The sequence below is a fragment of the Podarcis gaigeae genome (genome assembly GCF_964106915.1).
Source record: "Podarcis gaigeae genome assembly, chromosome: 7".
Classification (NCBI taxonomy): domain Eukaryota; kingdom Metazoa; phylum Chordata; class Lepidosauria; order Squamata; family Lacertidae; genus Podarcis; species Podarcis gaigeae.
In genome coordinates, this window is record NC_139683.1 from 61,932,626 (window position 1) to 61,957,440 (window position 24,815).

The following is a 24,815-nucleotide window of genomic DNA, read 5'->3' on the forward strand; positions in this document are numbered from 1 at the left end:
CTCTGCCTGTCCCTGCAATCCCCATTAAAATTTTAATTCATAAGTGTGTTTTATAGGAGAGGAATAGTACAGGATGCCAGCCAGCCACAGGACCTGGTGGAAATGCATTTTAACTGGATGATTGATAACACTCATGTCAAGCACTCATAATGATGATGTGTCAGTGAGTGATTTGGATGTGAAACTCATAATAAAAAAAGGGCAATTGTTTGGCTGCATGGGCTTGTCTATGTTTTGATGTATGGTTCATGCAGCGGTTAGGAACGCAATGCTGCCACACTACAATTGCACACGAGCTCTTCTGGGGAGGGTTCGGCAAAATGTTTGCCTGATAACATTGGGGGTTCAGGGAAGGAAACAGTGGGCAAGGCATGGTTGGAAGACCAATACAAACTTCAGAGTGGAGCTGCAGTGAGTACTTCCAAGTTGCACTTTGAGTTCTCTAATGTGCTCCTTCAGTACACATTGTTCTCCTGCATGAGAACATGCGCAAGTTCACCCTCATATATATATTTGTGTCTTTGGAGAAAGGGAAATGAGCTGCCACCAGCAATTGTTATTCACTTTTAACACATACATCTCAGCATCTTAGAACTAAATGGTTTTGGGTGCTGATACTTTGACAGAGTCCATCCACTCAGGATCATTTCACCTCCTCAGGGCTTGCAGAATAATTACAGTCACCTGACCTTTAATTACAATTTCAGCCTTTATTTTTATTTTATTTTTAAATCCTTTTTAAATGGCAGTCATTAAAACACACATCAGCACCTCATGCTTTCAATAACTATTACTCTGTTTTCTTTGATCGGAGGTGTAGCAAAAAATATCAATAATAATGGGTTTCAGAATTCACCATAGTGGTACACTCAGACTTCTTAAATCCCATTGACTTCAATGAGCTTTAAAACAGACTAACTGCGCAGGGTTGTTCACCATATGACAGCATATCTTCTCAGAATATATATATTCTATATATATATATATAGTATATATGCCATGAAACATTATTCCCGAAGCATCCTGTTATTCATCCTTAACTCCAACTACAGTTCTCTACAACTGAACTAGTATGACGCAGATTAAGAAGAAAAATACTGCAGAAAACTGCAATAGCATACCAGAAGAATTTGTTCATAAATTAGTTTACATTCACCTTAGGATACCTCTTGCGGGATTGCACAGTGACTTAAACTTTCCTAGGTATGGAATCTTGTGCAACTAGCAATGCATATTGGAGTTCCTGCCTTTTCTCATTTGTGCTCCAGTTTCGTTCCTGTCTTTGTCTTACAATGTTTATAATATTTGATGAGTGGCCCGGTGATTTGACAGGAGCGCTAAGTAGTTCTGCCACAGAGATCCAAATCAGATAAAACTGTGCTCTAAGTTCTTGAAATTGGCCCTCCATCACAAGCTTCCTGGCTTGGCAAGGGATACTTAAAGGCTGTTTCAGGTCACATTCACAAGAAATGTTGCTGAAGTTTCTCGTGCATAACAGATAGATGCTTGTTCTCATTCCCAATTCAAACATCCATGTACACCACTTCATACATCATCACAGCTGAGGATATGGCTTACTACCACTGAAAAGTATTGTGTTTAGTGATTTGAAGGTTTAATGGGCTGTAATGGTTGCTTTGACCGTGCAAGTCAGCCCTTCATCTTGCAGTTTTAGTGCAAGTTAGGCCTGGATTGGGAGGGGGCAAAAGGGGGCATGTGGCACATTAGGAGGCAACAAACAGCATCCTACTCCCTCTATTTTTCATACCTGCCACTGCCTGAAGCAACACAGAAACAAGACTTTTTGAAATGAGTAAAGGGGACTGACCAGTCAAGCTCCCACTCTGGCTCTCCACAGCTCTTTCGTTCTGCCTCCCAGAGGCCTACTGGAAATACAGTCTCCCTACTGAAGTGTGGGGTGCATGACTAAAGGATTTTTTTCTTTGTTTATTTGTTTTCTGCTATTTTATTGGGACAATATTTCAACCCTGGAACATCTGCCAAAAATCCAATGGTACCCCAAAATTAGGCTTGGGGGGAAAGCCTTCTATATTGGTGCCAAATGAAGACTGCTTTCCAGCCTTTCCAGTTATTGCACTGGAGGATGAGAGATCTTTGAGAAGAAAATGTCCCTCCTCACACCTGCAGTCAACATTAAGTGCACACGCTCCCCAAAATGCTTTACCCTCAACAAGCCCCATAGCTGGGGGGGGGGGGATGATAGAAGAAGAGTGAGAGTCTGCATGTGTGCACAGTATCCATGTTATACATTTCACCAACTCACTTTTGTTTTGACACGCCACCCAACATCAACATGCAATCCTCACAGACAGAAAAAAATGTTCCTCACCCTTACTTTTAGTTTAGGGATGGGGAATTTGGGCCCCTCTAGAAGTTGTTAGACCTCAACTCCCATCAGCCCCCATCTAGAGGGCCAAAGGCCAGGGGATGATGGGAGCTGTAGTTCAGCAATATCTGGAGAGTCAAAGGAACTAGACAGTTGCAGCCTGTCCAGCAAACCTCTCAAGACTATGTGTGTTTTTAACAGAAATCTAGCCACATCAAAGTCCATGGGGTTAAAGAGCTTCCAAGCCCAGTCCTTGTGACTTTCCTGGTTTTGCAGCCATGGCCTTTGCTGCTAACCCCAGAGTTCTGCCAGCAGGCAACGAAAGAGTGTGAAGAGACTGAACTTTAAGACTGCAAAGGAAGATCTGAGCTCTCTGGCTCTGCTGCAGGCTCCACTTCTGCCACTTCTGCTATCTCTACATATGGGTCAGCTGTTCCCCCCCCCCCCCCATTCTTCTTCTTCTTCTGCCGCTTGCCACTCTGGGCATTTTTATTTGGACCTGGAGAAAGGTCAACCTGCATTTCTGTCTTCTTCTTTGACCAAAAGGTCACAAGCTCTATTACTTGCAAGACATGCACTCAAGAAAGTGTATTCTGTTTTCTGTATATGTAGCGTTCTGTATATGTAGCCTCTACATTTAGCTCCCTGGGGCTTCAAAATTCTGTGGGGGGGGGGGACCCTACACAGGGGCAGAATAATAGGGCTTTCACACACTTAGCATGTGGACTAGGCTTCATCTAAGTAGATGAAGACTTGCTTAACTTGATTTAAAAAGTGAAGGAAAATTATTATTGTACTTTAAAACTTTGTTAAGGTGCATCCAAGCAATAAACACCGTAAGAGACTTTCTGTAGGAATCTTTCAGGACATGCGGCTTTCCCCATTTATTTTGGGGTTGCAGGTTTGCAAGCTTAGGGAGAGGGGGGCAGCAGTGCAATTTTTTGCCCCAAAGGCAAAATCTGTAGCTCTGAGGCTGTGTGATGTACATTCATATCCCAACTCATCCTAACATTCTGATCACAGGCAAGCTAGGCATTCCTAAATAGACATTTTGCTCCCAGGTAAGTGGGTACGGGATTGCTGCCTAACTACATATGTTTGGGCTTCATGATCTCTTGTTGTATTTTTCATATCCATTCATTGCTTTTTAAAACTATACTACAGTACTTAAAACAAATGAATTAAATAAATAAAAACACAAGCCAGGCTGTTGAAGTATACCAGGCAGGAAAGAGAGTGGCGCAGCTTGGCTGCTTTGCCCAGGTCCCTTCTATAGCCAAGAGCAAGGGTGATGTGGAGAACAATCTTAGCATCTCTATTAAGTGATATGATTTCGTAATTAACCCACAAAGGGAGAGGTGGAGAAATAGGGCACGCATCTTAGCATACTTAATGCTAGTTCCTGCACAACAAACTTGTCAGATCCCCAAACAGGACAGCTAAATAAAAGGAGAATTCACAATGGATCCATGGATATATTTGCTTGTTTGCTTAAGGAATCTCATCCAGCACTCAAGTGTCAAAAACAATGTGTACCGCCAGACATGTCCAAAAGTGTGCATGCATTGCTCACCACAGCCAGTGCCCATATACAATCAACAAGATATGTATTGTAATATCTTGATAAGCAAGAACAACACACATCATTATTACTGGAAACAAACAGAATCACAACGACAATCAGCCGTGCTCCTTCTGCACATTTACCAGTATTACATAGCCTTACCTGCTTGCAATGCCTTGTGGAAGTTTACATCAGCAAGACAGGAAGGAATCTACAAAACATAAAGAATATAATAAATGAGACATTACACATTATGGCATACAGAAAACAGCACACATTTCCAGTTTCTATTGAGGCACCACTGGCACAATATAATTTAATAAAACCATTTCAGAGCATAATTGTGGCATGGAACTAGCATGATCCATTAATAAATCAAAACGAAAAACAAGACAGGAGGTGGGAGTTGATGTTTGGATTTTGAGATGATTTCTATGATAATTCATGAGTAAAAGCAACTTTGGTTTCAAACCCAGTAGTCTGAGAACAATAGCAATAATTTGTGCAACTGCCAATGAAGAAACTGGAACATATTTACTGTATGCCAATAGATATAACAAACCAACAAATATAATTCTCAGAATTATTAAAGCCAAAAGGTAATATGAAGTACAGTTAGTTATAATGTTTAATAGCATTTATTCAAGAGATTTGTGTATGTGGGCTTGAAGTACAGCTTGTTAGTTATAATGTTTAATAGCATTTATTCAAAAGCCCTGCAGCAGCCATTCTCTAGCTTTATTCTACAGACAACCACAACTGAAACGTTAAAGACAACAATATCAGGGGGGAAAATTCAACAGCTGTAGATTCTGTGGTGGGAAATGGGAATCACTCAAAATATATTCTAAGAGAAGAAGCAGCTGGCACAAAGCATGTTTTGCTAATACAATATTAATGGGGTATTTGCAGTCAGAATTCTACAACCTGAATGGTGTGCACAGCAAGTTGCAACATCTCTGCTAGGATATTTCTGCCGATTTATTAAGAATTCTTTCGTGCTCACATACCAGATTCTTGGATGATGGCTTCAAAAATCAAGCCCTAAGTGTCAGAATCATATAGGTCGGTAAACAGGGAAGGTCTGAAATAATACAGTTAACATCATAGTACATATTCAACCAAGTGAAATGGCAACGTTTGGAAATGATCCCATGAATCACTGAAGCCAAAAGGTAGCACAGCACTGAAAAAGCATTTTGTTTAGAACACGGGTGGCTAGCCTGAGGGGGCCCAGATGTTGCTGGAACACACCTCTCATCATCCCTGACCACAGGGCATGCTTGCTGGGGCTGAGATGAGCTGAAGTCCAGCAGCACATTGAAAGCCATAGCCAGCCCTGGATTAGAGCAACCTGTGAACTGCCAAGATGAACACAGGATATGAACCATATGCTCCACTGACTGCTCAACAACCCTCCTGTTTTGCAGCTCCAGGTAGACAGCTAAGATAAGAATCTGATCAAATCTTGCCATCTGTGTTCAGCTTGGAAGGCGGAGGAAAAGCGGGTTACAAGATCCTGTTTGATTTCAAAGGCCAGGCTTGACTTAGACCAGAGTTTCCCAGCTGTTTTTGGACTACAATGCCCATCATCCCTGACCACCGGTCCTTCTAGCTATGGATTATGGGAGTTGTAGTAATTTACTGATCACAAAAGTCCTATCAACTACACCTCTTTGAAGGGAGTTCCATAAGGCAAGAACACAAAGCTGTTTTTTACTAGAGTTTTTTTTGCACATTAGATGGGGCTTTGGCACACACTGTGAAAGGAGCAGGGAACCTGGTCTCTTATAGGGAACTACCAGTCTGATTAAAGATGGGTGCTCCATGTGTTTTGCCTTGCACAATCCTTTTTCATAACAACCAATGTATAATCTCTGAAACCCAGCAGTGAAATATTTGCTCACGAAATGTGAGAATGCCAGAGAGAGCCTGTGTTTACGAGCACCTTTCACCAAGTTCGTGGAATTTTAACCCGTTCAAAGCCCGGCAGAATTACAACAGAGGGGATTCTTGATGTTGCTAAACAAACATCTGTTTCTTCACAGTTGCCCCCATGTTTAACTCATGTCATTTCACTTTCAAGAAACTATTCCTGGCATGCTGGGGAATGCGGTTAAGTCACCTCTGGCTAACCAAGTTGTCCAGCCAGTTGCAAGAGCCAATCACTTGTGTGTGTGTGTGTGTGTTTTCATAATTTAAAACAACATAGGGTTCCTATATATTTTTTTACAGGTGCAAAAAGAAGAAAATTTGGAAGAAACAGCTTTGCATGCAAGTGTGAGAAAAGCTGTACTTACTGAAGCTTCCTGTTCCTGACAACTATTAAATGCACAGTCTATGCATTTGGAAATCTTTGCATCTCCACATATCCACTGTGTTCTAGTTCTGTTTTTTCCAAAATCATAACACATGATCAATATCCCCTGTTCCTGCACCTGTTTAAAGGGGAAAGTCATTTTCTGCAGTGCATCTGACCACCGCTTGCTTCTATGTATAGTGACAGAGCAACTTTAAAATGCCAACAAGTCTCTTCCTGGTAGCTGCTGTTTAGTGTCCATATACAAAGCACAGTGGTCAAGAGTGTGATGGCCCCAACCATCTTACATCAGCATGAGGACAATTGTACCAAAGCTTAATAAAAGAAACACACAAGCCTTTTGCCTGCACAGCAAACACCCTATTTATTAGCAGTAGCAGAGCAGCACTTGCAACACTGGTGTCATTGCAGCTTACCTGGCTGTTGCTGGGCCAGGGCAGGAGTGAGACTGGAGCTGTGCAGATGCACCAGGTGAGCCAATGCTGGTGCATCTGAGCTGCCCTGACTTCACCACCTCCAGGTAAGCTGTCACAACGTTAGAATCATCAGCATCGGGAGGGCTACCTAACCCCACCACATTGGCTACTACTACTACTACTATTTATTAATCAATTGGTGCTTAGCCCTAACTGCAGGAATTCAAATAAAATGTTGTTCCTCTTACAGCATGGCTCCAGTGGCGTAGCGTGGGGGGTGCAGGGGGGCCGGCCGCACCGGGCGCAACATCTGGGGGTTAGGGTTAGGGGGCGCAAATCCACGGGTTAGGGGGTGCAAATTACTTGCCTTGCCCCGGGTGCTGACAACCCACGCTACGCCACTGCATGGCTCAGTGAAATGGTTTCAAGATTCTGAGCAAGCTATGATCTCAAACCAAGATTAAGCCATGGTTTAAGATCCCGGGCTTGTTAAAAAGCTGAGAACTGCAGTTTTCCAGTTTGGATTAAAGGATTGAAAGGCTACATAGGTAGACAAAAGCTAAAAAGTATAGCTCAGCTTATTAAGGAAATAAAGGCCTGAAGGCAGTAAATGATGCTAGGCATCTGCGATATGGGGATAACAATATTCTCCCTACCTTACTGGGTTGTTGTGAAAATTACTGAGGTATTATACCTCAGTAATTTGAATACCTCAGCACTTTGAACATTTCAGTACAAAGCACTTTTATCCCTGCCTGCTCATTCTCAGAATATTCAATTTGATAGACACTGAAATGTTACTTGCTGTTAGCAGAGAGGCAAATCTGTCAGGGAATATCTCCAGAGGGCATTCTCAAGATTTTCGCAGGTGGTGTTACTGTTGTTGCTGTGCACTGCACTGCTTTGTAGAGCCTCAGGTGAGTAAGTTCAGGGCAGAGGAGGGAGCTTAATCTGACAAAGTGTGAGCACTCTGGCCTTCAGAGCTACCCTTAGATATTTTGTTTACCTTAGATATTTTGGTGACAATTCTTCCCTACCTCCAGCCCACAGTTTCTTATGGCCTAGTCGCGACTTATTTTTGCCCCTTCCATTCCATACAACATGAAACCTAAATACTTAATTTAGCATTAATCTTGTCGCTATCAATAGATTGAAAAGGTTTTGGATTTCTGAAATAAGTTCAGCATTTCTTCTTGAGCATAGCATTGATTATGGCTTCCTGAAATCTACCAATCAATTCAAACAGTCAAATTTTTGGGTAGCAACAACCTCTTAACTTTATTATTCCCATCCCCTAATATTGCACAAAAGACCTGTAGTAACAGAGAAAGGTTTTGTACTAAGAGAACAAGCAATACTGCTTATAATTAAACAGGTACTGAGCAATTTAACTGCAAAAAAATTCTCCAATGATGCAGGCCAAATTTATAAATATGGGCAACGGACACAAAAACTATCCTTGACTGGCTTGTCTTTCTTTTTGGGACTATCTCAGATTCCTGTGTGTATAAAAATAATGTGATTTAACCATTAGCTCCTGTCTGAAAGCAGTACAGTATATGTGTGTGCTTACATGCATGTGTTTGCGCGCGCGCACACACAGAGGTGTGGAAGATATATAGATATAATGCAAGGCTAACAAAGCTGCAATGGACTATTGTAATGCTGAAGCGAAGCCTTCTGCCACAAAACAGTACTGCTGAAAAATACAGCCGTGCACAAAATACAACCCAGCATTGTATTGGTATCATTTGGCATTTGATAATGTGAGATGGCTTAGAGATGTTACCCGTGCTTATTGACCTGGGACCAGATGTCTTAGATGTCTAAGATTCACCAAGTAAAATTAGGTTTACTCCCACGTAAGTGGCAGCCTAAATTGTGTTACCCTTACATTTCTTTTCTCAAAGATTGGTTAGACCTTTTGATCCTGACCCATGGATGAAAACTGAATGGGCTTAGAATATGAGAAGGATGATTTAGAGCAGACACCTTGGGGAAAACTTCTGCTTAATAATATGAAAGCCTGTAATTGAATTAGGTTGTTATGGAAGTTCTGAATATTTCTGCCTTGCGAGTTTCTAGATGATGTTGGATTTTTAAGGTGTATTTTGCTGTCCTACAGAACAGCAAATTGGATAAAATGCTCTATTAAGTTTGCAGACGCCTGCCTTAGCACACCAACCTTGTAGCACAAATGGGGCGGTGCAATAGCAGTGATGCACAATCTCCAAATGTGGTACCACCAATAGAAAACTGATTTGTTCATTGTATATTAGTCCTTGTATTTCTTCAGGAAATATGGGTAATCATGCTGGTCTTGGATTGGGATTTACTAGCCGCTCAACAATTGCTAAAAATTACTGAAAAGGCCTAACTTTAAAGGTGTTCACAATAGGACAACTTCATGACATGCAATAGAACCACCATTGCAAATTGCAACCCATCCAGCAAGCCGCTAGCTATGTGCCCCCAATTTAACCAGGGTGCAATACCACAAATGAATCACCTTTAATAGTGTTTCCCACCACCTAGCTGAAAGGACGAATTTTAGTTAGAGAAAACATGTTTTTCATTTAGACTGAGCCACCTTCTTCATAGCTTCAGATTACAAGAAATGTAACTGGGAAACTCAAACTGCCAATTAACTAAACTATCTGCCAATAACTAAAAAGAAAAAAAATACATGGGGGGGACCTCTTCCTCTGCAGAATCTTTGGCTAGTGCTAAAGCCCAATTTTTCCTTTTCCACTAGTTCCAAAACATTTTGTCTGTAATCGTCTGCTAGCCTTACATTCTAGACAGTGTTTGGCATAGTCAGTGACACACTGACTATTGTGCAAAGTAAGTGGGTCAAAAATATTTTACTTCTGTGATCTGTAAGTGGCACGTGGGAGTTGAATGCATTCGTTTTGAGAGTCATCTGCACCACCATTCCAATACGTTCTTGTTGTTGTTTTTCTAATTCTGCTTGCCAAGTAAGCATTTCAATGCCATTAATATAATCAAAATGTAGTTGATTGCCCTTAAATTTATCTTTAATTGTTTCCTCCAGTGTACGGCTTTGAAGGATTGTTGCAGTAGGTGTTGTAAGAACTGGTAGCCTGTGTAAGAAACCATTCACAAAAAGTTGTGTAATCAGTTCTGCACATGGCAGTACTCTACTGTGAAGCTACAAATTATACAGATCTTCAAATGATGAATGAACTTGATTGAACCATCCGATACATTTTGCATATATCCATTTCCATTGTTTTTATTCACCACAGATACTTTTTGTGCGTTATAATTTCATTGGCATAATTTTGGCCACAACTTTATTGATTACAGTGGTGCCCCGCAAGATGAATGCCTCGCAAGACGGAAAACTCGCTAGACGAAAGAGTTTGCCGTTTTGGAGGTGCTTCGCAAAACGAATTTCCTATGGGCTTGCTTCGCAAGACGAAAATGTCTTGCGAGTTCCTGCAGGTTTTTTTTTCCTTCCCCCCTTTTTCTAAGCCGCTAAGCCGCTTATCTGCTAAGCCGATAAGCCGCTAAAAGCCAGTAAAAGCCACTAATAGCGCTAATCAGCTAATCCGTCAATGGGCTTGCTTCGCAAGACCAAAAAACCGCTAGACGAAGGGACTCACAGAACGGATTCTTTTTGTCTTGTGAGGCACCACTGTACAGATAGTGAGTGGTTTGTTTAGTTGGTTCCCAACTAGCTGCACCTGACTTCAGCAGGGCAGCACTGATGACTGGGCCCCACCATATCGTCAGTACAGGTAAACATCGTGAGGAAGCAATGGTCCAGGATCAGACACAAGCTCACCCCAAATGATCCCAGGGACTCTTGCGTGGCCCTACCCCCCGAAAGGGGTCGACAAAAGCATGGTGAATCCCTGGATTCCTTTAACGGAAACCTTTGTGCATTGGAGGGAACAGGTCTCCAATCCCCCCCCCCAGAGCACCTTGAACCAATGCCTAACTGCCAAACCTTACAAAGTTGTGATGATTTGCTACGCGGCAGGCAAAACCCAAGTGGGAGCAGCCAATCAGCCAAATGGGAAAATTCCTACCGGGCCCCTGTCCCAAGAACAGACGACCAAGAATCCGAGACCAGGGAGAAGAATCGGTGGAAGAAGACTGGAAAAAGTTTAAAGACTATTTACAGAAATACTGTAAAATCAATGAATGTTAGAAAAATGTTGGAATGAAGTTATATGGCTTTAGTAGAAATGTTATAAGGAACTAAGTACAAATAGATTATTAATGTATTAAAGGGAAAAAATAAGGTTAGAACATGTTAATATAAATTACAGGACAGAAAACAGAGGAAGATGGAAAGGAATTGCTGAAACAGTTAATTGAAGTGGAATACAAAAAGGAGGTGTGAGGAGGTCGTTGAAACAAGTGAATGAAAGATAAGATTTTGCTGCAGGACCAAGTTAAAAAGATGTTTTCTTCTACAGTGATTAATTTAGGTATTAATAGCTTTTTGAAAAGCAACATTTTCAACATATAAACAGCACCACTTAAGCTGCAACGCACTTGGAGGGAAGTCCCACTGAATTCCGTAGGGTTTACTTCTGAGTAGACTTCTATAGATTGCACTGTTAAAGTATTATCTAAGTCAACTTTGAGAAATCTGTATTTGGGGGGAGGCGTCCAAGGTGACTCAAAACTTCCCATAGCTATATGACATTTGCTTGCAATATTGCTTGTTACTGGGTAAGTTCAAGGTGTTGCTATTTGTATATAAAGCCCTTAACAGATTGGCACCAGTTTACTTGAGGGATTGCCTTACTCAGTAAGTGTCCACTTGGCTGCTTTGATCTGTGGTTGAATAGTCACTGTTACAGGTGCTGCATGATATTAATTAGCACTGCAGCATGCCGACATCAAGCAGGTGCCTTCACTGTGCCCTTTTCAGTGTTTGCTAAAAACATTTTTCTTCAGGCAAGCTTATTTAGATATGTAGAAGCTGAAAGTGATCTTAATCTGTTTGTAGCTCACTCTTGATTTTAATTATAATAATTTGAATTGCTTTTTAACAAACTGTCTTTTTCAGCAATCTTAATGTTTCTTTTAATTATTTTGCAAACCCCCTTAGACTTAGAGGTTCTATGTGCAATCATGTGATAGATCAGCTTTGTTAAACAAATAAATATACAGCTGGGAGTAAAAAGTGAAATATTTTGGCCCTATGCAAGGGATGCTCCTGCATCCTTTAAAACAGATTGCCCGCGAGTCAGTTATGTTGTCTTCATTACAGTTTAATGTGGTTGTAGAGGGTAGGGGGGACAAAAGGGGCAAAGTATAGGGGGTGAAGCTTTATCCTATGCTACATTTCTGTACCAGAAACAACAGAATATTTAAAACCAATTCTCCCTCCCTGCCTCAGCAGCTGAAACATATTTTCTCTGGAGTCGGTCCTCTTGGTTTTGATGGACTTAATTTTCAAGTAGGCATAGGGTTATTTGAATAGCTATATTAAGATTTAATTTGTATGAGAAAAGTGCCTTTCCTCCAACAGTTTTATAAATGAAACAGGACTGATTCTACCATGAAGAGAATACCTCTTAGGTAGCAAATCGTCAATTATTTAGTTTTACTTGTTTTTACCCAAGGGTGTGCTGCTTTAGTTTTCCATCTCAAGCATCAAATCCCCTGAGCTAGCTTCAAATGAACACCACACATAGAGTTAGTAATTTCCAGAACTGTTGGCCAATTAAATAATTTTAGCTGATTAATCATTGGGCCTAACTTAATTCAAATCCCTTTATTCCTTTCAGATGTGTTTCCATATTACCAAAATCCAAAATAAGTGGAGGATGGGGTTTAGATCCTGGAGGAAGTGTGTGTAATAAACAAGAGGTACTACGCATTGTTGGGACGAGGGTGGCGCTGTGGGTTAAACCACAGAGCCTAGGACTTGCTGATCAGAAGGTCGGTGGTTCAAATCCCCGCGATGGGGTGAGCTCCCGTTGCTAGGTCCCTGCTCCTGCCCACCTAGCAGTTCGAAAGCACGTCAAAGTGCAAGTAGATAAATAGGTACCGCTCCGGCCGGAAGGTAAACGGCATTTTCGTGCGCTGCTCTGGTTCACCAGAAGCGGCTTAGTCATGCTGGCCACATGACCTGGAAGCTGTACGCCTGCTCCCTTGGCCAATAAAGTGAGATGAGCGCCACAACCCCAGAGTCGGCCACGACTGGACCTAATGATCAGGGGTCCCTTTACCTTTACCTTACCACGCATTGTTACCTGCCTTTAATGATTTCTTTCTTCATTTCCTAAATAGAACAGCAACCCACAGCCTAATTCCAGACACAAACGTATGCCAACAGCTCAGCAGTTTCTCCAATGAGCCCAGTGGCGTAGTGTGGATTGTCAGCACCTGGGGCAAGGCAAGTAATTTGCACCCCCTAACCCGTGGATTTGTGCCCCCTAACCCTAACCCCCAGATTTTGCGCCCGGTGCGGCCAGCCCCACCCCTGCACCCCCCACGCTACGCCACTGAATGAGCCAACTTGCAGATCTCTGAATGAGCCAAGAGATTTCTGGCTAAACCCTGATGCTGGTTTAGCTGAATATACACCTATATAACTTGCTTATCCTATCTCGGCCAGACCTGGCTAATTCAAGGCTGGCGTAAATCCCCCCAAAGGGGTGAGATGTGACCAGGAATGGAGCATTTAAGATGGATATGCAGTCATGTGACCTGCAAAAAAATGGTAGTGTGAGTTAAACTATTTTAAAGACTTGATTTCCCTCTAACAGGGTTGGGCCTCCCCAACCAGCCTTGCTCCTGAATGGGATTTGGGTCTAACATAACTTTATGCCAGCTTAATTTTCACCATCTTACTTTACACCAGTTTCTTATGCATAATTGCTCCCTTAGGTGATTAATCCTCAATTTAAACTGTTTGCAGCCTTAGAATTTACCAAAATAAAAAGATAATTGTAACATAGCAACAAGTTTTTCTTCACAAAAAAATGTATGCACAACTCGTTTTGGGTTTAAGTCTAAAGTGTTTTTTGAAAAATTCCATTGATGGAGCTAGCCATTAGACACAGCCATATATGGCGTTAATATTGGTTTTTCCAGGAACATGACTCAAGATTTTCTTTTTGGATGGGAAAATGCCAGTTGACCTATCTTTGTTTTTGTTATATAAGCTTTTATCAGCCTCATTCTGTGCACGTTTGAAGGAATGGCTACATTAAGCAAAAAACAAAACAAAAAACCAGCTATAAAAAGAAACAGCAGATTAACAAGAAAACTATTAATAGTGTCATGACACTGATGATGTCAACCTAGGGGCCAATGTGATTAGAATACACCCATCTCCCCTCACAGAAACAAGAAAAATAAAGATTGTCGAGGATGCACTTTTTCACCATAGTAGTAAACACTTGAGTGCACTATCAATGGCATTTTCTTTATGACTTGAAGGGAAGATTTTGCTGGACTGAGCCAACTGCAATTTAGGAACATCCAGTGCTTTTTTAAAAAAAGTTTAGGGGTACAGTGGTACCTCGGGTTAAGTACTTAATTCGTTCTGGAGGTCTGTTCTTAACCTGAAACTGTTCTTATCCTGAAGCACCACTTCAGCTAATGGGGCCTCCTGCTGCCACTGCGCCACCGCAATGCGATTTCTGTTCTCATCCTGAAGCAAAGTTCATAACCTGAGGTAATATTTCTGGATTAGCGGAGTCTGTAACCTGAAGCGCATGTAACCTGAAGCATATGTAACCCGAGGTACCACTGTACTCTCATTTTCCTACTCATGTTGAAATATTGCCCCTCAATGGGGCCAAACTTAGATTCACAAAATGTTTAGGGGTGTGCGTCCCCCTGCGTTCCCCCAGAAAAGCAAAGCACTGGGAAGTCACAAGAGAATGACATGGGTCATGCCACATCGTAATTTGGATTACTCCAATTTTGTCTGGATAAATGAAATCCTGTCAAACCAGTGTAAAACAGCACCAATAATTTCGCGAGCTAGACACAGCCTCACCTAAATGCATCTCAAATCTCACCTGAATTGCAAGAGTTGCGTTTGGATTGCTGGTAATGTCGGGGTAATGGAAGAAAGGAATGAAGAGCAGGGGGCAAACTCTGTCAGGTGCAGCTTCTCCCTTCACCACAGCGCTGTGGTGAGGAAAGTCTCCTCTGCTGAAATGGCCCATGAGACAGTAGAAAGTTGTCAAGGTCTGGGCCTCCTTTCCTTTCTCAGCAGCTTCTAGTCCCCTGCTAGGCCGCTCACTTGCTTCACCTCATGGAGCATCAACTTCCTGCCTAGGCCTTCCTCTTCTGCCTTTATGCCCTGAAGCCTTTCCCAGACTGCAGGTGTAACGGTGGGAAAGGCCACACCTGTTTGAATTCTGACCTTCAAGGAGAAAAAGGAGGGAAAGCAAGAATGCAGAAAAAAAGAGGAGGGAGAACTTGGGGAAGGGTCGTAGCTCAGCAACAGAGCATCTGTTTTGCATGTGGAAGGTTCCGGGTTCAAGTTCCAGCATCTCTGAGTAAGACTGGGAATTCCCCCTCAGAAATGCTGGAGCGCTGGTGCCAGTCAGAGTAGGCAACGCTGACCTAGAAGGGCCAATGGTTAGACTCAGCGTCAGGCAACTTCCTCTGTGCAGCTCCCTGTCACTGGTGACGCAAATGGGTGGGGAGGCAGGCAGTTGTGCGCTGCAGCCCAGCAGACTGTTATTTTTATTTATTTATTTGAGAAAATGTATATTCTGCTTACTTGAAAGTAGAGACGTCTTAAGCAGTTCACAAAGGACAAGCTCAAATGTTTGTTTAAAATAAAATACTGATAAAAGCGAATGTTAAAAATAAGTTAAAAATATATAAAATCAGCCATTTTAAAAGCAATTGTATCTAATACAATTTAAGTATGTTAAAATCACATGCCCAGGTAGGCCTGCTGAAAGAAAGAAGTTTTTAACTGAGCACCAGAAACAATACAGCAAAAGCTTCTGTCTGATAATCTCTGCAGGGTGGTTCTGGGTTTTGGATTCCACAGCAAGATAGGGCAAACATGCTGGTTATTTCTATACTTAAACTTTACATATATATTTTTGAAGCCCATTTGTTTGTGTTTATTTGTTGTTTTACAGGTAAGGTTGGTTGCTGAAAAGGAAGAGTGGGACAACGGAGGAGCTTCCTACTCCCGAAAGAGGTCACTAAATCCTATACCCAGAGATAGCTAGAGGAACTGTAACTAAAAACTTTTTTAAATTATATTTTTGTAACAATAATAAAAGGGATCTTTTAATTTTTAGAACTAAAAATACTGAATCTTGCGCCGTAATTAACGGTAATTGAAGGCACAGGTTAATCAAAGGCTGGGCTGCAACTCTCCGACAGACAGGGACATTGGGAGTTCAATAACATCTTTGCATTATTGCTCTGGTATAGTTGGAAATACACTAGCCTGGAAAGTAGGACTGAGCAAGAGAACCCAGTAACATTGATTCTGCTGATAATTTGTATTACAGACTGATGTTAAGTACAGACAAAAGGTAGTATCAACCGATAATTTCTATTGGTTTAGAGGAGTGGAAGACCTTTAGCTCTCCAGATGTTGTTAGACTACAACTCCCATCATCCCTGACCATTGGCCAAGCTAGCTGGGACTGATAGTTGTAGTCCAGCAACACCTAAGGTTCCAGCCCTAGATTAGAAAAAAGAGAAGTGACCTGAAAATAACTCAGCACTTCTGTTTTGTGAAAAGTTTGCCTGTTTTTCTACACAAACTACTGTTAAAGGCACAAGAGCATCCCACACTATCCGCCCCCACCCTGGTCATTGCCAAGCCTCCTAATTCTTGACACAGAGCAAAGGTTTTGTTATTAAGAGAAGTGGGATATACAATATACAAAATACTGTGTCCCTCAACTCCTGGAATGAATCTTGTAGCGTCTATAATGAAGCTAAATCACCACCATGAAGAAAGTCCAATGCAGTAGTTAAAAATATTTATTTCTTATTTCTTATATGTTTACCTTAAAAGACATAAGGCATTTCTCCTAATTTCATACAGAAATACATAAGACATGCATAGACCAATATGGCCTGTTTCAATGAATATTCAACATGGTAAATATAATGTCAGTTTCATGAATATAAATACAATATATAGATTAAAAAATATGCCACATCATACAAAATTACAATCCAGACCTTATTCAGCAAATTGTCTTATAGATAAACCCACTGCTATGAACATCCACTGCTTTTTCATCTTATTTTTAAGCCACCTGCTGCCATACAGACTTTCATTTCAAGAGATCTCGCCAATGCAGCATCTACCTCTTATTAGGATATTAGTTATCTGCATCTCCACATTACACTAAATGCTGTCAGATCTCCTCTTGCATTGAGTGTTCATGCAGTTTATTGTGTTAAGCTAAACTTCATTTCTGCCAAGCTCATGCACCTCAACCCCAAGCTTGCTTATCTGAGGCTGCAATCTTGTACACACTTACCAGGGAGCAAGTCCCATTGAGCTCAATAGGAGTTGCTTCCATGTTGAGACATAGGATTGCACCGCAAAAGCAGAAAGGCAGTGAGATCTACTTCCTAGGAATCTGTGCCATCTTTAGGATGGGGCCTGTTAGTTTCTTTCCTTTGTCAGAGTGTAGAAGACCATTTTTATCCGCAGCCTTGAAAGTTCAGAAGGAACAAAATGGCGAGCTACTGGCATGTATGAATGATTAAAAAATAAGAGGTTGTAACAGATGCTTGAAGGTCACACAAAAAAGTTATAACAATACTTTGGCAAGAGTGCAACATAAGAGCATTTGAGGTAGAGTTGTTATGTAGGATGTGTGTCCTGATCAAAGTAGCACAGTCATTTTCCATTTTAATTTACGTCAAAACGATGCAAGTCTTCTCTTTCAGATCTTGACCTCTTCATTTCTGATCTTCTTGATCCCAAAAGAGCTTGCATTATATGTTAAGAGAAGCCTGCCAAACCAAATAAGATCACTGCTTCAATTTTACCCTCTCTTAAGAAATGGGGCCCAGATTTGCCCTTTCTTCATCTGACAGCCCACCGAAAAAGAAAACCAGTTGAAGGGATGCTTTCTGACCCAACCCATTCAATGGAATTCCAAGAAGATGGCAGTATTTAACTGCTTTGTCATCTGTCCAAAGGGAAGATTTATTTGGGCCCTCCTCTACTTTCAGAGAGTTAATATTTAGAACAACACTCCTTGATCTTTTCCTGGAGTGGAATGTTAAGAAGTCAAAACAGAGCTTCAGCAATGCTTTGTCAGTAATTCGTGATGACTCGAGGATTAGGGTTGGTGATCTTTCCACTAAGACGTCGTCTTCAGGCTTTCCCAAATATTTTGCTTTTGATATGTTCGGTTATGCTTCATCTGCTTTGGTTTGTGCAGCCTGCTCTTCAGTTTGGCAATATTAAAAGACGCTTTGATACTATTACCGATGGCATCCAACCTGCAGAAACAAGAAACCATTAAATAAATTGAGAGACCATACATTCTGATCTTCCTATTCACATGTAACCCAGATTGTATAGATGCTTGTACATAGCAATTCTGCTACCTTTTCCTTCCCACCTTTTGAGATGTTAAACGAAACAAACATCCACATACTCCTATACCAGGGTTTCCCAAACTTGGATCTCCAGCTGTTTTTGGACTACAACTCCCATCATCCTTACCTAGCAGGACTAGTGGTCAGGGATGGTGGGAAATGTAGTCCAAAAGCAGCTGGAGACCCATTTGGGAAAAACCTGTCCTATACTAATTCAAGTTGATTCAATATAACCCTAAAGGTCTACCATGTTGTATGGCAGGGAGCAAAGGGATGGTATTAGTCTCACTTGCTAAATCCCTGTGTCAGTCTGCTGTTAAAAGCAGCAGCAGTTTCAAAAAGGAAGAATGACAACTAACCCACATTGCACCTCAGTTTTTATTATGAGAATCTGCCTCCATGTACATTAAATGGTGTATATGCAGTATATTTTGGTGTCCATACGTGGAACTCTTTTTGCCGTCATCCACAGTCAGGATTTAATTTATTGTGAGGACTGCATAGGCATGATTTCTCCCCTGAAGAGACTTAGCACTTTGAAGTGCCAAACCCATTTTGGAAGCAGGATATTTACATAAATTTATTAAATGGGATTACTTTCTGCAAGATAATGCTCAACATTAATCACAAAAGTAAGAGATCAATATGCTTCAGGTAAAGTTAAAAGGGGGGGGGAACACCCTTTAGGGTCACTGCCAGTCTTGTCTGTGAGAAAACTTATTTCAGGCACCATATTTGGTGCTTAATTAGATGCTTGCATATGAGCAAAATACATCTGCCAAGTCAGCCTAAAGGCAATTCAACTGAATGCAAATCTATCTGATCCAAGGTCCTGTTCCTAACATTTCCTGGTTTCCATGAAGCAGTCTGTTCCATACAATGAAGAAACTGTGAAGGTTACAGTTGGGGAAATGCTGTGGTGCAAAGATTCTACCCCAGCTACCAAAAGGCTTCACTTTTCCCATATTTTTAAAGAACTAAACACAGCTTATACCCTCTTGCACAGACATCTCTTTCACTCAACCCTTTCAAATAACAAACTCACCTTCTCATTTTCTTGCTGTTAGCCAGTTGCCTGAACGCACATTTCAATCCAAGCCCTTTGCAACCTCTATCTTTATGAAGATTTCTCCAGCCTTTCTCTGTGGTGGACTGAGTCCTGTTTATATTTTTAAAAGGAAAGAGCGAAAGAGGTGCAGCTATGAGGACATTTGCATGATTTACATATCATGAACAATTACATTTCTTTGTTTACCCTAGCTTTTCTCCATACTTGTCAACACTCCAATTTTAACTAGACAATAACCTAACATGTATGCTGGACTAAGAGACCAAACATCACTAATGAGTTTCCATGGCTGAATAGAGATTTGAATCTTACAGTATGTGAGTCCAACACTCTATATACCACTCTGGTTCTTGAGCTACACTTAAGCTTTTTTTAAAAAAAAATGTGGCCTTTTACATACACACAGGTTTACTCATGTATAGTATATTTATCCTAGTACAGTAATACTTCCGTGAATGTCCGCTTCGTCTAGCATCCATTCTGGCGAATGTCCGCAGCAAACCCAGAAGTACTGGAATGGGTTACTTCTGGGTTTGCCACTCGTGCATGCGCAGAAGTGCTAAATCGTGCTTCTTGTGCATGCGCAGACGCGGCACTTTACCCTGCGTCCTTTTTGGCTAGCGGCCGGAGCTCCAGAAAGGATCCCAGTCACAAAACAATGTACGACTGTATCTAATAAACTGGAACCTAGCACTCAATTCATTATAGCACAGGTGAAAGAGGACAGAACAAACCAAAACGTACCAGTGTTCCTTTCCAGTATCACAGAAGCTTGTGCACTTCTTGTCTTTTAGGTTAGCACACTGGCATCTTCCATGTCTTCCAAGAGGTAAATCTCCCAGTGACCGCCTTGATCGGGAAGGACTCCCAAGCCCATATGGCACAATTCGCCTATCGAAGGGAGGAGAGAGAGAGAAGAGGGAGACAACTGTTTAATTTCACTCACAGAAATAAAAGTTAGGAGCGTTGATTTAAAAGGACTCTGGCCACACCAAAGGTTGAAACTCACGTTTGCTAATGACTTCTATCACACATTTGCATAGGCTGGTGGAAAAAGCAACACCAGTTTGCATTTTAGCAAATGTTAGCTGCCACAACTGAAACTTGAGGGAACCCATATTTAGGCTTTACAAATTTCATTTTCAGGAGCACAATAGTGTGTGACCAAGACAAATTGATGTTTGCAAATACTGGCATCAAATATGTACACTTGTCAAGGAGTTGTCCCTACTTGAAGACAAAACCCAAGTTTGCTTCTGCACACTGTGCGAAACGTGTTAAAATTCAGAATTCAGTGTGCTGTGCGAGATGTGTTAAAATTCAAGATTCATTATGCATTATCAGCATGCAATGAGCTCTCTCCCAATTCAAAATACAAATAAGTTGCACCATTCATGTCTATTTAGCAATGAAGCCCTCCTTCCAATTATTACACTATTAAGGCAACTAACTAAAATGCTATTGGTGATGTTAGTGCCAGATGGTGGTTTTTAAAGATACATTTCAGCGCACTTATCAATGGTGCTTTTAATTATACAACACAATTCTTTGGACAAGAGCATTCCTGGCCTTTCTTTGCTAATCTCTAATGGTGATTAACCATGGTCCTTCCACACATTATGCTGAGCCAGCAAGGAGCCACAGAAAGAATTTTTGACTAGATTCTGTCTTAGCGGAATGTGCTCAAGATATTCCTCCCCCTCCCTTCTTGGCTACAATCCAGTAACAAATTTCAGTCTAACGCTGCAAATTATTTTGTTTCTGGGTGAATCAACTCTTTTACCCTACCCCAATGCACACACAATCCCGAAACAGAACAATTTAACTGGCTTTAACTTTTTAGCCATTAAGCAGCCTAGTACAAATTCTTTTCAGAAGAATTTAAAATTTGTTTAGGAACAGAATAGCATGAAAAGCTGGAGTTAGTAAGCATGTTTATTCATAAGCAAACCTTGTTTCATATAATGAGCCACTACTCTCTTGGAAGTAAAATGCAACCCTCAGCATTCTTCATGTTACTTCAAGTCTTCTTCTTCTGTCATTAATAAGCGTCCTAGAATATGCTAGGATGCACCTATAAAGCTACTTAAATCCCACTGGTTTCAGGGATCACAGTCGCAACCATTAGGGCTGCAATCCTACACACCTACTTAAGAGTAAGCCCTTTTGGACTTTGTGAGAGTTACATCTGAATCCACTAAAGGTACTATTAGTGAAGTGATACTTTCAGAAAGCAATGCCTTGGTTTGTACTTTTATTGCAGCAACATGAAATGCTTTGGTGCTTAATTGCTTTTAAAAAATTATGATTTTTTTCCCCAGCTGGCGCTATGCAAAGTCTAAGATACACTTAGCCTTCTGCTTGGTCCCAGACTGGTGCTGTGATTATGGCCCAGAGAGAGCACCAGACAGATGAGCTGAGGAGGTTACTTTAAAGGAGGAATTAGCAGGCTAATTATGCCACAACCGCAACCTCGCCGCGATAATAATAAAAAAAAACTGCATTAATGGCTTAGTTCCAAGGAGGCGGCAGTACTCACTCGGGAGTGTTGATCCAGATGATGTCCAGGTGGCAGAAATAGACACACTCCTTATCCATCAGGGAAGAGCAGGAGCACCGCTTGGACCTGCGCAGCGGCCAGGGGGCGCTCGAAGGCTGCCTTTGGGCGCTCTCGGAGGCGCCGAGCTCCGCGTCTGCAGCATCTGCAGGAGAGAGAAAGAGCAGCGCTTGAGCGGCGCTTGTGCAAGGGGAAAGAAGCCACGAGACAGGCAGGCGCTCCTATCGGAGCTTGGCCGGGAGGGAAGGCGCGCTATTCGGAAAGGAGACGGGAGCAGCTGCCATGCCTGCAGGGCAGCGCAAGGTTTATCAGGGACACGCGGCGATCGTCGTTACCGGGCAACTTTCTCCACGTGGCTGACAATAAAGAGGCAGCTTTTTTGGCTGACGTTCTTGATCCGAGCCAGCAGAGGAAGGCGAAATCTAAGGGGGACGGAGCGCAAGGGCTTTTAAACTGGAGCGCTTCTGTTTTATGGGCCCATGCAAGCAGCTGATGAGTCTTAAATCCATTTCACACATTGTTGGAGGAACCGCCGAGCCGGAGCGGTGGCCGCCTTGGGGATGCTCTCCGAGGGGGGCCTTAGACCCAGTTCATTCCCCCTCCACTCCACTACACAGTGGCGTAGGGGGGGGGCGGCCGCACCGGGCGCAACATCTGGGGGTTAGGTTAGGGGGCGCAAATCCACGGGTTAGGGGGTGCAAATTACTTGCCTTGCCCCGGGTGCTGACAACCCACGCTACGCCACTGCCACTCCACCTCGCTTTTCCTCACCTCCTGATGCTGCGTGACATAGGAACCAACTCCTAGGGGCCGAGGTCCCTTCGCCTCCCCAATAAAGTATTTGAGGGGGTCGCTAGCGCCCGCCCCAGTTGATGGGCATTGCCATTCAATTGTGCGTGTGGCTTCTTGTGGAGGATCCTGCGGGACAAGGCTTACCTGCCCCCCCCCCCAATACTTTATTCAAGTTGGCACCTCTGGAAAAATCGTAACCTGGCCTACTGGGAAGCAACCCTTGTATTCAGTGGGGGCTTATTCCCCAGTCTAGGGAGGGTAGCTCGACTCCTGGAATTCACACAATCGCAACAAGTTCCATTAAATAGGCGAATCGAGAGTCCCTGCGCTTATTCTGAAGATGCTAAGAGGCCGCTTGTAATTCTCACCGGCGGCGGGTGCCCCCCAACTGCTCCGCGTGTGGAGTTTGTGGGTGTCTTTAGCGTGCCAAAGTCTGTTCAAAGGAATGGGTTTTTAGGAGCGCTTAGCTCTGCAAAGGAGTGCGGTAAAGCCAGGATGCCCTTAGTCCGAAATCCCATCCAGGTTACCTCCCCGGGCTCAACATGTCAATGCAGAATTATTCGTAGAGATTAAACGAGGTCGAGAAAATCCGCTCGAAGGGATGAGACGGGGCATATAAAAGGGAAAAAAAAACCCTTTAAATAATCGAACTTTCGCAACCACAAAACCAGTAGCGGCAGAATACTCGTTTACTCTGTGTGCGGTGCACATGCCACCAAACATTTATCCGCCATAAGATCGCGTTAACTCTCGGAGGAATCTGGTTAAAACCAGCCACTCCGGGTTAACGGCCTTGTGGATCGCAGCCGAGACGCTCCTTAACACCTTGGCAGCAAGCGAAGCGAAGAAGCCAGCGCTCAGGTAAAAGATTGGAGAGAGTTTCAGGCCAGTGACCTCAGAGCCTTATCACTCTTCCTCGGCTGGACGCAGTCTACCAGCAAAAGTACACTCTTGACCAGGCACGCTTGCAGTGGGAACTTGGAAAAACGGGAGTGGAGGGGGCATGCATTATCTCCCCCCCCGGGGGGGTGAAAAAAGAAAAAAAGCGCAGCGGATTCCTCAGCTTACCTGTGTTGCTGATCACAAAGAGCAAGGGAAGGATCAGTCGCGTGTAATCCATTCCGACGACTCTTCTGGTAAACCCAAGGCAAACGAATGGAACTCCCCCTTTAAAACCCGTTTGCTCCCGCAGCAGGTTGCAGGTAGTAGCCGAGCGACTGTGCTTGCTCGCCAAGGATCCAAGGAAGACGAAAGGACTCCGCAATCCGCTAGGCAGCAGTGAGGCTCCCTGCGAGCTTCTGCCCGCGCTGGCTCTGGGCTGCTCCTTTTATACCGCTCCCCTACAGAGCGGAGTAAACAGCGCTCCTACTTTATTTTATCCCGAGACAATGTTATTGTGTCATTAGTCACCGAGAGGCAACGTGCAGAGCGAGATAAGGGCAGGCTCGGGAGGAAATCGCTGCGAGCTTCTGAGGCAGACGCCGTCTGGCAAGGCAGGGGCAGGGTTGCACAGGAAAATAAATACCCGGAGCAGACCTTTCGGAAAGACCGAAATCCCGCGGGCCAAGGGCGCCTCCAGCGCGCGGCCGCCAGGGGGCGCACCGCCGCGGCCTCTGCTACGCCTGGGGGGCTTTGGCCCGCTGCCCGTGATTAGAAACGGCAGTGGGATTGCTTTCGGGTCAGGTTTTAAAAGGCGGGAGGCGGCCACGGGCAATTGCCCCCCAATATATGCAAAAGACAGCGATGGTTTACTACCTTCAATTCTGTGCCTGAGTTAGCATTTATTCAGCGGGGGAAGAGTTTTCACTGCGAGGTCCCTGGAAGGCCCACCCCTACCCCCTGCGTTCATTAAAGGGACCCATGACCATTAGGTCCAGTCGTGGCTGACTGTGGGGTTGCGGCGCTCATCTTGCTTTATTGGGAGCCGGCGTATTGCTTCCGGGTCATGTGGCCAGCATGACAAAGCCGCTTCTGGTGAACAAGAGCAGCGCACGGAAACACCGTTTACCTTCCCGCCGGAGCGGTACCTATTTATCTACTTGCACTTTGACGTGCTTTTGAACTGCTAGGTTGGGAGGAGCAGGGACCGAGCAACGGGAGCTCACCCTGTCGCAGGGATTTGAACCGCCGACCTTCTGATCAGCAAGTCCTAGGCTCTGTGGTTTAACTCGCAGCGCCACCCGCATTAACATTCGCA

The 24,815-nt window shown here is 43.1% G+C and overlaps 1 protein-coding gene across 1 annotated transcript; it reads right to left on the bottom strand.

Annotated features, from left to right (window-relative positions):
- Window positions 1–16,598: 16,598 nt before the first annotated feature.
- Window positions 16,599–24,103, bottom strand: EDN1 (endothelin 1). Its single transcript, XM_083747450.1, has 5 exons — window positions 23,687–24,103; window positions 21,809–21,971; window positions 20,014–20,160; window positions 19,246–19,359; window positions 16,599–18,101 (listed from the first exon to the last, which is right to left on the bottom strand). Exons 1-5 carry the CDS (start codon window positions 23,736–23,738, stop codon window positions 17,960–17,962), a joined length of 618 nt encoding a protein of 205 aa, XP_083603576.1. The 5' UTR covers window positions 23,739–24,103; the 3' UTR covers window positions 16,599–17,959.
- Window positions 24,104–24,815: the final 712 nt, after the last annotated feature.

Excerpts from the sequence above, each read along its gene's own strand:
- EDN1 (XM_083747450.1), bottom strand. The coding sequence starts at position 23,738 with ATGGATTACACGCGACTGATCCTTCCCTTGCTCTTTGTGATCAGCAAC. Across the intron at positions 21,972-23,686 it reads CTTTGTGATCAGCAACACAG|ATGCTGCAGACGCGGAGCTC; the intron begins GTAAGCTGAGGA and ends TCTCTCCTGCAG. Across the intron at positions 18,102-19,245 it reads AACAGCAAGAAAATGAGAAG|GTTGGATGCCATCGGTAATA; the intron begins GTGAGTTTGTTA and ends TTGTTTCTGCAG.